The sequence below is a fragment of the Struthio camelus genome, chromosome 3, assembly GCF_040807025.1.
Source record: "Struthio camelus isolate bStrCam1 chromosome 3, bStrCam1.hap1, whole genome shotgun sequence".
NCBI classification, from domain to species: domain Eukaryota; kingdom Metazoa; phylum Chordata; class Aves; order Struthioniformes; family Struthionidae; genus Struthio; species Struthio camelus.
In genome coordinates, this window is record NC_090944.1 from 45,733,719 (window position 1) to 45,748,257 (window position 14,539).

At 40.0% G+C, this 14,539-nt stretch overlaps 1 protein-coding gene across 5 annotated transcripts in view; it reads left to right on the forward strand.

Moving 5' to 3' along the window:
• Positions 1 to 215: 215 nt before the first annotated feature.
• BCKDHB (branched chain keto acid dehydrogenase E1 subunit beta) overlaps positions 216 to 14,539 on the forward strand; it is a 143,026-nt gene continuing 128,702 nt past the window's right edge. For 3 of the 5 annotated variants that reach the window (XR_011140119.1, XR_011140120.1, XM_068937629.1), the window contains exons 1-3: positions 240 to 406; positions 2,774 to 2,851; positions 4,977 to 5,045. Coding sequence is in view for 2 of the 5 variants with exons in the window: in XM_068937629.1 (XP_068793730.1) it covers positions 247 to 406; positions 2,774 to 2,851; positions 4,977 to 5,045 (307 nt within the window). In the remaining 3 variants the exon portion in view is untranslated. Of the gene's footprint in view, positions 407 to 2,773; positions 2,852 to 4,976; positions 5,046 to 14,539 lie in introns of all 5 variants that reach the window. The other 2 variants (XM_068937628.1, XR_011140118.1) reach the window with 2 other exon arrangements.

Genomic DNA, 14,539 nt, shown 5'->3' on the forward strand with positions numbered 1-14,539 from the left:
CACGCCCTCCCTGCCGAGCATGTAGCCCCACCCCTCGTCCCGCCGCCGCTCGGAGTCTGTTCCCCTGCGGCTCCACTTTCGGCGCACGCGCAATAAACGCTTCATGCCTTTCCTCCCTCCCCCCCATCCCCACCCACAACAGCAGGGCTTCGGATTGGCCCGTCCTCCTCCCCCTGCTGGCCAATAAGGAGGCCGGGCTGGGTCCCCGCCTCCTTTGAGCGCGCGGCGGCCCTGACAGCGGCGGCGATGGCGGCGGCGCTGGGGCTGCGCGGGGTGGCGGTGGCGGTGGCGCGCCGCCGGGGCGGGCTCTGGGGGCGGCTGCTGTCACCACCTCCGCCGTCGGCCGCGCCCCGCCGACCCGCGGCCCATTTCGCTTTCCAGCCGGACCCGCCGCCCAGCGCGTACGGTGAGAGCTGGGCCGGGGTCTTCCCCGCGGGGGCCGGATTGCCCGTCGCTCCGTTGCCGGGTCCGCCGGCGGTGTCCGGTGCCTGCGGCCGTGGCGCACATCCGCCCGCTCCCCCCTCCCCCCAACCTCCCGGTTCGGGGCCTAAAGCGGCGGGGACCGCACGGCTTCCCCGGCGGGAACGGCCGCCCGGCCCCACCCGCGGGGTGGGCGCGGCGCTCCTTGAGGCAGCGACCGGACGCGTCGTGGGAGTCGCAGAAACTTCCAGGGCGTGTGGAAACGTTCACCGCGGCTCCTCTCAGGAGCGCCCGATGCCGCGGTCCCGCGAGGCGCCATCCCCGCGCCTCCTGCTAGAGCTCGGAGTGGTTGGGCGAAGTGTTTTGGGCAGCCGCACCATAGTGGCCGATCTGCTCCGACTTGTGCAGGCCCTTCCACCCCCCCCCCCCCCCCCCCGCCCTAGCGGGGCCTGCCCTCGAAATCCCGCAGTGGTACACGGTTTAGGAGGAACTTACTCAGTGCCTTACACTCATCTCTCTTTATCACACCCTTAAACCACAAACCTCGTAGTAGGCCTGTGATTAATAAAGGCTGCTGTCTAGTAAAAGTCTGAGATTACCAGATTTGGGGTAAACACAGATGAGCTGAAAATGAGTGACTGAGAATGAAATTTAGTGTTTTGACTTTATTTCTGAGATGTTTCTGTGTAAGTGAGTAGTGATGAGTTCTTCTGGAAGAAGCCCTCTTTCTGTAGAGTAGCTCTTTCTCTCACACGAACCTCTGTCTTCTGGAAGGAAATTATTCAGTGGAATACCTTGGTGCTCTTACTTGATAATGAAGTCAAAGACAGCTCTGAGCAAGTTCCATTAGTCCTTAAAATATAGGCTGCTGGAAGTACAGGCATTCAGGATGTAGCAGAGTAAAGCCTGCATGCTGCAGATCTCTGCTTGCAATTATAGTGAAGAAGCCCTTGTGGAACAGGCCTGATTTTGTTACTATTTATTAATAGAAAATTAGTTCCCTTTGATTTAAAATGTGCTTTGAAATTGTCTGAAAAACGGTGGAAGAAAAATACAGTAAAGTCAGTATTGATCTTGATACTGTTAAGACATTGCATCCCCAACTCCACAATTCAAATCTAAAAGGTGCAAATAGTTTTTCTTTTCCTGCAGGGGCTGATACAGGAACCTTTCTATTATAAATGAGGGCAGCAGGTCAGAATGGTCAATATTAAGAGTTTCTGGCAGTTGCTGGAGTAAGAGGCATTTATTTATATCAAATACTGAAAGGATTGTATTTTGTTGAAAAGATAGCCTAAATACTTATGTGGATGATTGAGAAAAAAGAAACAACTGCTGTTCTGCTTCCCCTCCATTGAATTTGTAAACGTTGGTTATATTGTAGCTTTCGTATGATTTGAAAAGCTCCTATAGCAGTTCCATTTATAGCATCCTCTTCTTAAAAGGTCATGAAAAGTATAACAAGTGAAGCTTCTGAATGATGGAATTCAGCTACCCAGCTCTGGGGTGGCAACAAAATATGCTAACGTTAATTAACAGTTTAAGAGGGAGGCAAGCTGAATGGTTGTTGAGAGATGCTTTAGCTACTGGAGAGAGAATGTTGTTCTGTTGTCTGGTTTCCAAATCCTGCTCTCACATTTGTCTGGGATTTTCACCTCAATAAATACTTTTTTTTTGACAAGCTGTGTAGGCTGGTAGGTAATATTCTCTTAGTGTAGCCACTCTCAATCATGATCTGGACACAGTTTTTGTTAGTTAAAGAATTGCTACCAAATTTCAGCCAGGTGATTTCTCATAAGGCACTATTTTATTTGCTTGCAGAATTCCAGCTGGTCACAACAGTGGTAACTGAGCTATTGCTTTCTTCCATCTTTGATTTCAGGCCCATTTTCTGTCCTTGCAGTACTGGAGGTGAAGAAGGGAACACAGGGAGTCTTTTTTGTTTTTGAAGGTTTTCTTACTATAGCAGACTAGTGCATTTACTTCGCCCTTTGTAAATATAGCTGTTCAGCATCCAGCGTGTTTCCTTGTTATTTGGAATGTAGGTTTGATACTTCTGCCCGATTTGAACTGCAGTTCAGAGAGCAGGCTGTGTTTGCTGTAGCCATGAGCATAGTTTTTCAAAAAAGTCTGAGCGCTGGACAGCAGAATTGTAGTCCTTGGAACTGCAGAATATATTGTACTCTATAGCATAGCTTAAAGTTACTCAGCAAATGAGTCATTGAGGTACTCCTAAAAGGGGGCTTGTTATGGCTCCTAGCTAAGTTTTTAGTAATCTATTTTGCTCTGATGTTTTATAATGTATTTTGACTTTTGAAATGAATGAAATAGCTAAATAATCCCTTTCATGCAGGGCAAACTCAGAAGATGAATCTCTTCCAGTCAATAACGAGTGCCTTGGATAACGCTTTAGCCAAAGATCCAACTGCAGGTATACTATCATTGATAAGCATCTTGCTGTGTAAAAATGGTGATCTATTTTGCCTATTTGTGTACAATATTAAAAGCATTTTCTGTGGTCCTTTAAACATTTTAATTAATTATGCAGTTTTACTGAGCCTCAAACAAAACTTTAATTTATACATTTTAAATCTTAATAAAACACTTTAAGTATTAACAAATTATTAATGGATTATGTGATCTAAGCTATTATTACCTCCTGTGTCAACTGAGTGTGTTTCACTTGTAAGTTGGGACAGAAACATAGGTTTCTTAACATACTTCTGGGTATTGTTGATGTGAACTGTACTTATAGGCAGCCTGGATCCCTCATTTTAAATCCTCATTTTAAGTCCTTCAAATCTGGACGCTTAAAAAAAAATGGGTGGTGGTTTTTTTTTTTTTTTTAAGACTCCCTCTCCTTCTACCCGTTCTCCCTCCTTCTCTCCTTCCTTGCCCTCCAAAATTCCTTTCCAGCTTTCCTGATTTCAGTTCATTGCTGCATATAGGCAATGTTAAATGTTATGGTCTCTTGCAGTCTGGATAACCTATAACTTTGAAGTAGCTAGTTAAAAATGAAATGTAACTCTCTTTAATCAAACTGCAATGTTATCCTAACCTCTTTCTTTTGCACAAAATTGTTTTCTTTTATTTTACTCTTAATTCTTATGCATAACAGGAGGTCTATTGCTTCTGTTGTAAGAAAAGGTGTGATGATGCTAGATATCTGAAAGAGATGTATAATGGCATGAACACAGCTGCAAAAGCTGTATGATTTTGTGTAATTTTTTTTCTTTTCCTTTTAGCATAACTCTTTTGGTACTGCTTAAATCACTGCTGAATTTGAAGTCTCACTAATTGTCTAATCTGTTAGGATAAATTTCATGTTGTGTATCCGGTTCTATGCCTGTATGTATTCCATCTCAAGCTATAGAGCTGTGTTACAATCAGCTTTATTAAAACAGACTTAAGCAACTAAAGGTGAAGTAGAGCCAAGAAGAGTATTCTAGTACCATTTCTGTAGAATTAGCTATATGAAAGTAAGCAGAACATTAGTCCAGTGGGAACCTAAATTCATGTCATCTTCAGCATTCTAGGTGATCTTAGGTTCCAGTCTTGCTCCTTAGCTTTGCAGGGCTGGATCTGTGCAAAGTGCTTTGCAAGACTGTGTTAAGAGTTCTAAAGTCCAGATTTGTGAATCCGGAGCCTACTTACTGAATTCATTAGTAGTTTTTGCAACAGAAAGCATGTCCTTCATATGTTTTTAGTCATATGGGAATTGAGCAACTCTTGTTTAAATAATGGAAAACATCATGCTTGTGTTGATGAGAATTGAGATTCCGTCCAGGAAAATATATTCAGTGGCTGAAAAGAATGAGTAAGTCCATGGAAGTTCGCTGATGGCAGCATGAAAGGGGATGTTTTTTATGCCAGTTGGCTCAAAAGTAACTAGCCATATGGTAATGGAAAGGCCTTAGGAAGATTTTAAGTATCAGAAAATGCAAACAAATTAATTATACAAATGAATTAGTAGAAAGATTATCTGGAGATGTACTTCACTTTCTCTGAGGTCACTCTTGGGGAATTTGGCAGGTAAGTGTAGAGAAAGTTTGAAATATTCATGTTGGATTAATATGTTTCATGTTAGATTATATTTTTGAAGAACGCTTCAATGCAATGTTTTTCAAAGGACTAGATTCACTGAAATTTGCATATGAAGAGTGCAAATGCTTACCAAAGTAGAACACACAGCATCAATGACTCTTTAGTGACTGAATATAATTGTTTCTTAAATTGCTTTTAGTTAGAAGTTGTGATGGTACAGAGAAAAGTAAATAGGTGGTTTGATGAAGCCATGGCTAAATTAATTTTATTTTGGCAAATAGTTGTGTTGCTGTATTGATTCTTTATTAAGTTTAGTTCTCCTTTTGTTATAGTTAAGTTGTGCACTGGAACCACTTAGAGATCTAGCTAAATCTTGAAGTCAAATGAATCATGTTAGGTGCTACTTGCGTTTACTGTGTCTAGTATATTAAAAAAAACCCTTTGAAACAATGTGATTAAAAATAAATTGCATTGGGGTCACCTTAGCCCTCTTTACTCTTCTTATTTTTCAGTAATATTTGGAGAAGATGTAGCCTTTGGCGGAGTCTTCAGGTGTACAGTTGGTTTGCGAGACAAATATGGTAAGTTAGCTTTTTAATCAAACATTGCTTTCAAATAAGAATCTTTCCGCTTTTTTTCCTCCATATGGTTTGTGGGACAAGAATCTGTGGAAGAGAAATCTTGTAAAAGGTCTTTTGTTTTCCTTTCTGTCCTTGAAAATGGAAAATGTTTTGATTATCTGTTACTGTTTATGTAAGTTTTCAAAGTCATTGAACTTGTTGACATCATTTCTTGAGTCTTTTCTATTTCTTCAACTGTCTTTATCAGTATAACTTCAGGTTTTTGTGTGTGATAGGACCAGATACTTAACAGTGTGTGCCCATTTAATTACTCCCATTAAATTTAAGCCTCTTAAAAAGCATGACCTTGTATTGTTGTTGATTCTTTCTGCTAAGGGCCAGCAAAAGTTACGTTAAAATGGATTTAGATCCTTAAGTATACTGTTTTCTAATATGCCTTAGAAAAGCCAGTGTAGAAATGATATAACTATGCTTGTGCTTCAACTAGAATGTGATTGATTTACTTCTTTGAGGGACTTATGTGAAGGGATCCAGAAAAATATTACAGCATTTTCCTCAAAGTAATCGTAATAATAGAAGTAGTCTTTTTTTCTCTCTCCATTAGTTTAGAAAACAAACAGATTTGCAAATTTATATGAAAAATGTGATAGAACTTAATCGTCTCAGACCTTAGATAGTTGAGGTGAGCTCAGTAGAAGAAAAAAAAATAAAAACTTGCAAGAGTGTTTGATAGTTTCTGGTCTGTGATATAAATTCATCTTTATATTGTGCCTGATTTAGAAGAAGTTTAGCTTCACTGCTTTTCGTGGACATCCTCCTGTAGCTGAGTATCAAGGTTTCTAAGAAAGGTGATGAGAAGAAGAAGCTTTGTTGGTGTAGCAGCATTCAATCTGAAAGAAAATGCAAGTGTCATATTCACAGTTCTTGATGGATAGAGTCTAATCACCTAGTCAATGATGTCTGACATATCTGGAGGATTTTTTGTACATCCCTGTTCTTCAAATTAATGTTTCTCCTTTGGTTATCCACTTGTGGTTTCTTGAACTACCGATTTTGTTGCAGAAAATAATTGGAATGCTAAAAAAAGTCAGTGTTTCATGTACTACACGCTTGGTAATACATAGCAGTTGGCAAGGTTTTGGAAATTGGTGGAAGATACGCTAACATGGTGGTTTTTAGTCTGGAATTTGCTGTCTTTCCCCTTAAGCTATTACACAGAAGAAAAAGGTTATGAAGCGTTAGGTAACAATAGCTTAGTTTCTTCAGGGCACAAAAGTGACTGGGACCACCTGCAGCCAGTAATTAGATGTATTTCGGTACCCTCATCTGGAGGAGGTGAATTACTGTCACCTTAGAGGTCACAAGAAAACAGGACCAAAAAGTAGGGGAGGAAGAAGACTTACTTTTAAGAAGTTTTAGAAACATAACTTTATTTGGTATTCTTGTTTCTCAGTTGTTAGGAGGTTGTTTTTCCCTCTGTGGCTTACACATTAATATTAAAATAGTTTGGATAGGCTACAGGACTTTTACTAGTAATGATCTTGTTTTGCATGCTGGAGTTTAGTTAGACCTCTTGGCTCTGGTGTAGTATGTTAACTCTGTTTATTAGTCTTCCTCAAAATGAGGTCTCTGAAACAGCATTTGGTTACTCTGAAAATGAGCAATAGAAGACTTCATTTGGGAAATAAGCAACAGGAGCATCATAAGCAACTTTTCTGATTTTTAGTGAATAACTCTAGTTTACAAGGAAAAAAAAAGAATAAACTTTGTGTATATTTCTGCTGTGAGAGTATTTTGTTGGTTTTTTTTGATGCAAGAAGGTCTTACACCATTGGAATAAAGGAAATGTCATGATTTCATCTTTGTAATGGCATTTTATTGTGGTTGTATTAAAAAGTGCCAGTACTGTTCCAAGACTCAGTGAAGGCCTCTGCTTTAGAGAGCTTTGAGATGGATACTGTTGAGGAAGTGCGAAGAAATATTTAAACTATAATTGTCAATATGATAAGCTACAGTTGTAGCATATCAGCAGCATAACTAGAATCAGATTTTTTGGTAAACAGCAAAATTTTTAGTTAGAATTTTTTTTGAGGATAATAAGATGTGACTTTGGGAATATTTGAAAACTCCTTTAAAGCATAAGAGAGAACATGAGAAATTGTCAAAGTACTTATGTGAAAATTCAACAAGGGCCAATGAAAGCTAGTATTGCATTTTGATCAGAAATGGTGTTGGCCTCTTGGTAGTGAATCAGATAATAGATTTGATGAGGAAAAAAATAAGGAGGGCTCATATTTCATATGACTGAAAAACAAGATGGATAGGTACATAAACTGATGAGATCAGACTGACAGGACAGGAGAACTATATCTTCACATTCGTTTAGAGCATTGCAAAGACTGTATTTGCCAGACAAAGTGTTGTGTTGGCTGGAAGAGAAGGAGAAATTTGAGAAGTTTCTTACTGTGTTCCTACTTAAAAACCAAGTTTGTCTTACAAATCTATTATGGAAAGGCCTTCCTAAGATTTGTGTTTCTCTTGCACATTCCAAGGTTTAGGTCTAGCTGAGAATTGAATTGATGTTGAAGGTGATTGAGAGAAAAGGCATGACAGGCAGAGTAATTAAGATAAGAGTTCTTATGTAATTATGCTGCTGAGGAGGTACCTGTAAGGAAATGATGGCAATATCTGAAATACAAGTTGGGAAGAGAAGTCTAAATTTAAAAGGTGGATCTAGGAGTCACCCGCATAACGAAAGTTAAACTTTTTTAGACAGCTGAGATGACACAAGTAACTTTTGATTTCTTTCTTTTCTAATAATGAAATCAGTCACAAATTTCAAGAGGAGTGTGGCTGGCTATCAAAGGTGGCTTGGATATAAAGTAAGCTGAGGATGCAGTACTTATTTTATATAAGGGGTAGAGTCTACACAAGAAAGAAGGAACTCCAGACAGAATTGATGGGCAAGGTGCCCCAGGGATCTTACCTGTTTAGGGAAGATTACATGCTGGCTCTTCTTCTCCATCCCCCATTTCCATTTACCATGAACACAGTAATAGGAGATACAAGTGTTGTAATATGAGGTTACTGCTACGTGTTGATGTAAAACATGAAGGAATTCATGTTTTCCTCTGCTAGAAGAGGTTATTTTCAATTTCGTAGGTAATCAAAATCACTAGATGGCAGTCTGTGCTTATCAAATACTTATTCAGAAACAAATTGATATTTCGTTTTTAAGCACTTACAGAGGTCAAGGTCTAAACATCAGCTAATATTATATTATGAAGAATTTAGTATATTAGTTTTCAATAGTAGTACTACACAGATGAGTGTTGCTATCTAGATTGTTACTGAAGACTGTCCAGAGAGGTAGGAAAGAGAAAAATTTTGCTTTTAGAATAAACCTATCATTAAAACGTAATCATTTTTGCCAAAAAAGCTGTTTAAACCCTGAGCCTAGCCAATCCTTAGGAAGAATATAGGATGTAGGATAATGCTATAATAAAAACACAGCTGGAAGCCTAAAGAGCAAAAAGTCCAGCAGATTTATTTTTATAAATAAATCTTAATTTTTGATCAGATGAATTTTTGACATGGTAGGAGGGATTTTATCTGAATAAGTTTAATTGAGAAATCGTATGTAAACAAGTCAGTATTTGAAGCTTCTTTTCCACAGAAGCTATAACTTTGGGTACTATATTTGGTCCTCTAGATGTTGTCTCAACACCTGAAATAGGCTGATTCTGACTTTCCAGCATCCCTTTACAATTGATCATTCTTCTATTAGTATGTTTTGCATGAACTGAATACTTAGAAAGGTGTTGCTCTATAATACTCCTTTTTGCAAATGTGTAAAATACTCCTTTTTGCAAATGTGTAAACTCTCTGAAATGTTTGTGGAGAGTGTTTTGGGTAAGGGAAGAGAAATAATACTCTTGAACATTTTTTTTTTCTGTTCCCTCCCTCAGATCTCGCACAGTGGATGGCATATTCTTGCTTTATTTCTTGTCCCTTCCCCAAATACATGTCCGTTCCTCCCCCAGCCCCTGCCGTGTTTGATTGTCAGCATTTTGCAGGGCTTGCGTACTCCCGCCTGTGGAATTTTGTTACTGAAAAGGTAGGGAATGTTTGCTGTTCCATATTCTTGCCATCTGGAGATGTTTCTTCTGTAGAGCAAAGGTGTAAAACAGGTGATTCATAGCCTGCTTCCTTGCTGCTGAGTGTTTGTAGCCTAGGTAGTGTGCAAATATATATATTTTTAAAGGAAAGTACATTATTATTTTGGTCTTTTGAAGAAAATACTATCAGAATAAAATCGCCATGCATTTATCTTTAAGTCTGCAGGTGGATTTGAAACAATGATCCTGAAGTGTGAGTACATGTGCCTTGTTGCTCTATCTGAAGTGTGAAATAAAATTGCACCATATAAAGATCAATATCTCTTGTATTTTTAGCATGTGTCATGTGTTTGGAATGAATAAAGAAAAAACGGGTCAGAAGTAGGGATAAGATGACAGCAGGTAAAGAAATGGGAAGAAAAAAACCGAGAATAGGTAACAATGGAGAAAGAAGTAGACAGAAGTTAAGACTGGCAAACAAGAATAGCAAAAGTAGTGGTTCACAAGGAAGAGCAATCTCTTGAGGCAATTCCAAAGATCTTTCTAGCCCACTGTGGCCAAAGATGGAGACTCTGGGAAGAATATAGAACAAGGCAATCATATATGATATTTCTCTTGAACGTTCTCTCTGCTTTCCCCCCAGCATTTATAGCTTGAGGTCTTATTGATCCAGAAGTGCCTTCTATATAGTAATCTACCTCACTAGAGATTTATTTTTAATACTTATCTGGTCTCTGCTGGAAGGGAGAGTCTAGTGTGTACTTACCGCCCCTCCAAAAATCTAGCTACAGTGAGACTCTCAGGAAAGTCTCACTTTCACTATTTGAAAGGATCAAAGGTTGCTATCCTGAGAACTCGATAGAATATCAGTCCTTGCTTAGAGCTCTAAGAATCCAACAGAAGTGAGATTGGCTTGTCAGATCTTTCTGCGTAACGTTTTGGGGAGACTGAACGTTTTTGGTCCAGCTCTAGACACTTTTACAGATTTTGGGCTCAGATTTGCATAGGTAATAGAAAACAAACCCAAACTTCAAATTAAAATCTATTTGTCCTCTAATAAGGGAAGCTTTAGTCTAAGTATTATGTATGTAGGCTTCATCTTGTTGAATGCACTCCTTAAAAGCTGGATCTGGTGTAAACGAGTAGTGCAGGCTTCCCCTAAGGCCCGTAGCAACTGATAGCAGGAAATTTATGCTACCCATCACACAACTGGCTGAGTTTCTCCTTCATAGCATCTCTTTCTACTTGCCAGCAAGGGAGCCTAGGTAACCACTAAAATTAGATGCCTAATTTTTGGATGGCTGATTAGATTGCCATCTAAGTTTTCAGCTAACAGCAAACTATTATAAATCATCTTTTAACATGAAAGTTTAGTGTAGATGACTTTTTTACTTTTCAGTAGGAAATACTTGAATAATGTGATTTTAGTTCACTTGCAACTAACAGCAAACTATTATAAATCATCTTTAATGTGAAAATGTAGTGTAGGTGACTTTTTACTTTTCAGTAGGAAATTCTTGAATAATGTGGTTTTAGTTCACTTGCAATTATTTGGAAATATGAATTGAATAGGAATTTTTATTTGAAGGATTCTCCCTGTTCCTGGAGGATGTCATTGTGGTGTCTCCCATTGGAAATGAGTGCTTTCTCAGGGCAGAAGAGACTTTAACTCAGTTCTGTCCTTTCTGAAGGAATTCTGAACTACCTTCCAAGAGAGTTGCCCAGGCTATCACAGCTGGTCTCTGCAGAGATGCAGCAGAAGCAGTTTTGTCAGGAATTGTTCTTCTGAAATGCTTTGGAGTGAATTTCATTTCTGCTCTTGTGATTCATTTGTCACGGTTTGGATCCTTTGCACTAAAACAGAATGAACAGGAGGAACATAGGTTTCCTGTCTTCTGGATAAATAACTTGTCAACCAATGCAGGGGCTTTCACTCATATGTGTTTTTCTTTTTTCTTTTTTTTTCTCCTCCTTTTGACTGTTTGGTTAATAAACCTTCATTCTCACTGCTCTCCTTTTTTTGTCTGTCCATGCTTACAGAGATGTAATACCCAAAGTTCACCATGGTGCTCCATACAAGGCCAATTAGAACAAAATAGTTCTCATTAAGGTTTCTATGTGTCTTTCCTAACATGTTCTGAAGTGATATTTGCTGCCTTTGTCAACAGTGGGTTGACTGTCACTCGGTCTGTGGAATGCTTTAGTCCCTAAGTCCTTTCTACTTTACTCCTGTGTAGCCAGTAATTACCTCTTTTCCAGATGGGCGTTTGATAAAACGAAGCTCAATAAGAACTGCATGTCACATGTATATGTAGGATAAAACAAAATCAATTTCAGATCGTTTCCTTTAAGGTAATTCTGAATTATGTAGGTGATTAGAGATGTACTCCTGCGTGCACTCAGTAGTAGATGAGAAGTAAGCAGCTTCAATATTTTTCCTCCTCACTCCTTTTTCATAGCTATAATGAGACTTCCGCCTTGGACTAGAAAGAGTGAAATAAGTACACACATGTAAGTTCAAGTTTAATTCTTTGTTTACCCTATTCTATATGAGCTTGTTTTGTAAAAAATCCTCTTTTTATTCTGATGCAGCCATGAGCACAGATAAAATTGGTAGGATTTTTTCTTCCAAACCAGATTTAAAAAAAAAAAAGTGTGAAAAATGGATAGGAAGAAGGTCATAAAAGGTAATTAACATCTGTTCAATCTATCCAGAATATTTTCTTGCAAATTGGAAAATGACAGAAGAAAAATAAAATCAAGAGAAGAAATAACATTTGTATTGAATCCAATCGGCACTGGGGGAGTTGCATCAAATATTTCCCCTGTGGAAAATTTAAAACGCATCAAAAAACAAGTGACTTAAGTGCGTATGAAACCACAGTTATAGCAAGAAAATAACATCCTTATGTCAGAACTTAGCCACATCATTTGCAATCAGCTGGATACTTTAAAAATGATTTTATTTATCACTTCCATACTTGTTTTCCTCTACTTTTTGTCTGCCTTACAAAATTAGATCTCTGTGAAGCACAGAGGTACATTCTGGGACAAATAACTAACATAGGCTGTTCTTGTCCTTCAGTGATGGAGATTCCATAACCTCCATACACATACTGTCCCTGTGCTGGATTATTCTTACGGTTTGAAGCTTTTTCTTAGTAATTAGTCTTCTCTGGACTCCAACTGATTGCTATAATTGAAGAATGTTGACCACCAAAACTGGATGCAGTGCTCTAGCAGGGTCTTACTGACTAAAACATGATTGCTTACAGGCTTGCTGTTGATGCATTTCATGATAATGCTAGCTTGTCTTGCAGCAGTAATGCTTATTTCCAGTATCTGATCCACTGTAATCCCTGCATATTATTCTGCAGACCTGGTGACTATGGTGTAAATGGCTGCATGTGTTTCAAGGGACACTTCATTCTCAGTAAATGAATCATTCGCTTATAGTCCAGTAAAGGAATTCAGAAGTTCTTGTTTATCGGCCAGGAGATGGCTGTACCTAGCGTCCAAGAGACATTAGGATTTCTTTTGTAGTAGTCATTCCTTGAGAATAAAAGTGTTTACTTAAACAAAATATTTGTAATGAAATTGAGTTGCTGAAAACTCCTGGAGGCAAGTTTTGTGTTCAAGTGAAATGCCTAGCGGGGGAAATGTGGATGCAAAGACAGGGTTGGCCCCAGGTTGTTATGGTATTTGGTGAAGTCAACATCCAAAACAAGATTCTTGGTGAAGAATTGGCTATGCTTACAAAAGTTGCTTAATGTCCTGACAGCTTTTGGTGGGATGAAATAGCGGGAATTCTTTGAAGCTGAGTGAATAGAGGCAGATATAATGTGGCTTTTAAAAAATTTCTGAACGTTTACTTCCAAAAATCCATAAAATACTTCAAGTGTTTATATGATAAAAACCTTGTTGTTAGTGATTTCAGGCAATTAGTAATTGTAGAGACTCACAGCATGCTACTGCCAAGGGAGTAGAGATATGTTAATGGAGGTTCTGGGTCTATTATTATAGTGCCAAACATTCCAGTTCTAGGTCAAAATAAATTGAATGCGATTTGAATAGGCTGGTTGGGGCCTATGCCTCCATCTGGTTCTATTGGCTAGATAAGGCTTCATCAGGTGGGGAGACACCCTGGGAGTTTCTTATGAGTTTTTTTAATCAATAAACATGGGGTCTTGTGGCTACTTAAAGAGCACAGCAATAAGCTGTTGTGATGAGAAGAAAAAAGTTAACCTAAAGCAACACTAGAAGTAAGTGATTGAGGGTTTATTCTATAAACAGATAGGTAGCAAATGCTGTTTCTTCTGACTGCAGTTAGTTCATCGCTTTAGAACCAGTCTGCAAGCTTATCAGAGAATCACAGAATCGTTTAGGTTGGAAGGGACCTCTGGAGATCATCTAGTCCAACCCCCCTGATCAAGTAAGGTCACCTAGAGCATATTGCCCAGGATCACATCCAGACGGCTTTTGAATATCTCCAGGGAAGGAGACTCCACCACCTCTCTGGGCAACCTGGTCCAATGCTCTGTCACCCTCACAGTGAAGAAGTTTTTTCTCAGGTTCAGATGGAACTGCCTGTGGTTCAGTTTGTGCCCATTGCCTCTTGTCCTGTTGCTGGGCACCACGGAGAAGAGGCTGGCCTCATCCTCTTGACACTCCCCCTTCAGATACTTGTACACGTGGATGAGATCCCCTCTCAGTCTTCTCTTCTGCAGGCTGAACAGGCCCAGCTCTTGCAGTCTTTCTTCAGAGGAGAGATGCTCCAGCCCTCTAATCATCTTGGTAGCCCTCCGCTGGACTCTCTCCAGGAGTGCCATGTCTCTCTTGTAGTGGGGAGCCCAGAACTGGACCCAGTACTCCAGGGGAGGCCTCCCCAGGGCTGAGGAGAGGGGCAGGATCACCTCCCTCGACCTGCTGGCGACACTCTGCCTAATGCAGCCCAGGATCCCATTGGCCTTCTTGGCCACAAGGGCACACTGCTGGCTCATGCTTAACTTGTTGTCCACCAGCACTCCCAGGTCCTTCTCGGCAGAGCTGCTTTCCAGCAGGTCAACCCCCAGCCTGTACTGGTGCAGGGGATTATTCCTGCCTAGGTGCAGGACCCTGAATGTGTCTTTGTTGAACTTCAGGAGGTTCCTCTCCGCCCAGCTCTCCAGCCTGTCCAGGTCCCTCTGAAGGGCAGCACAGTGTTCTGGTGTGTCAGCCTCTCCCCCCAGTTTAGTATCATCAGCAACCTTGCTGAGGGTGCACTCTGTCCCTTCCTCCAGGTCATTGATGAATATATTGAACAAGACTGGACCCAGGAGTGACCCCTGGGGGACACCACTAGCCACAGGCCTCCAACTAGACTCTGCGCCACTGACC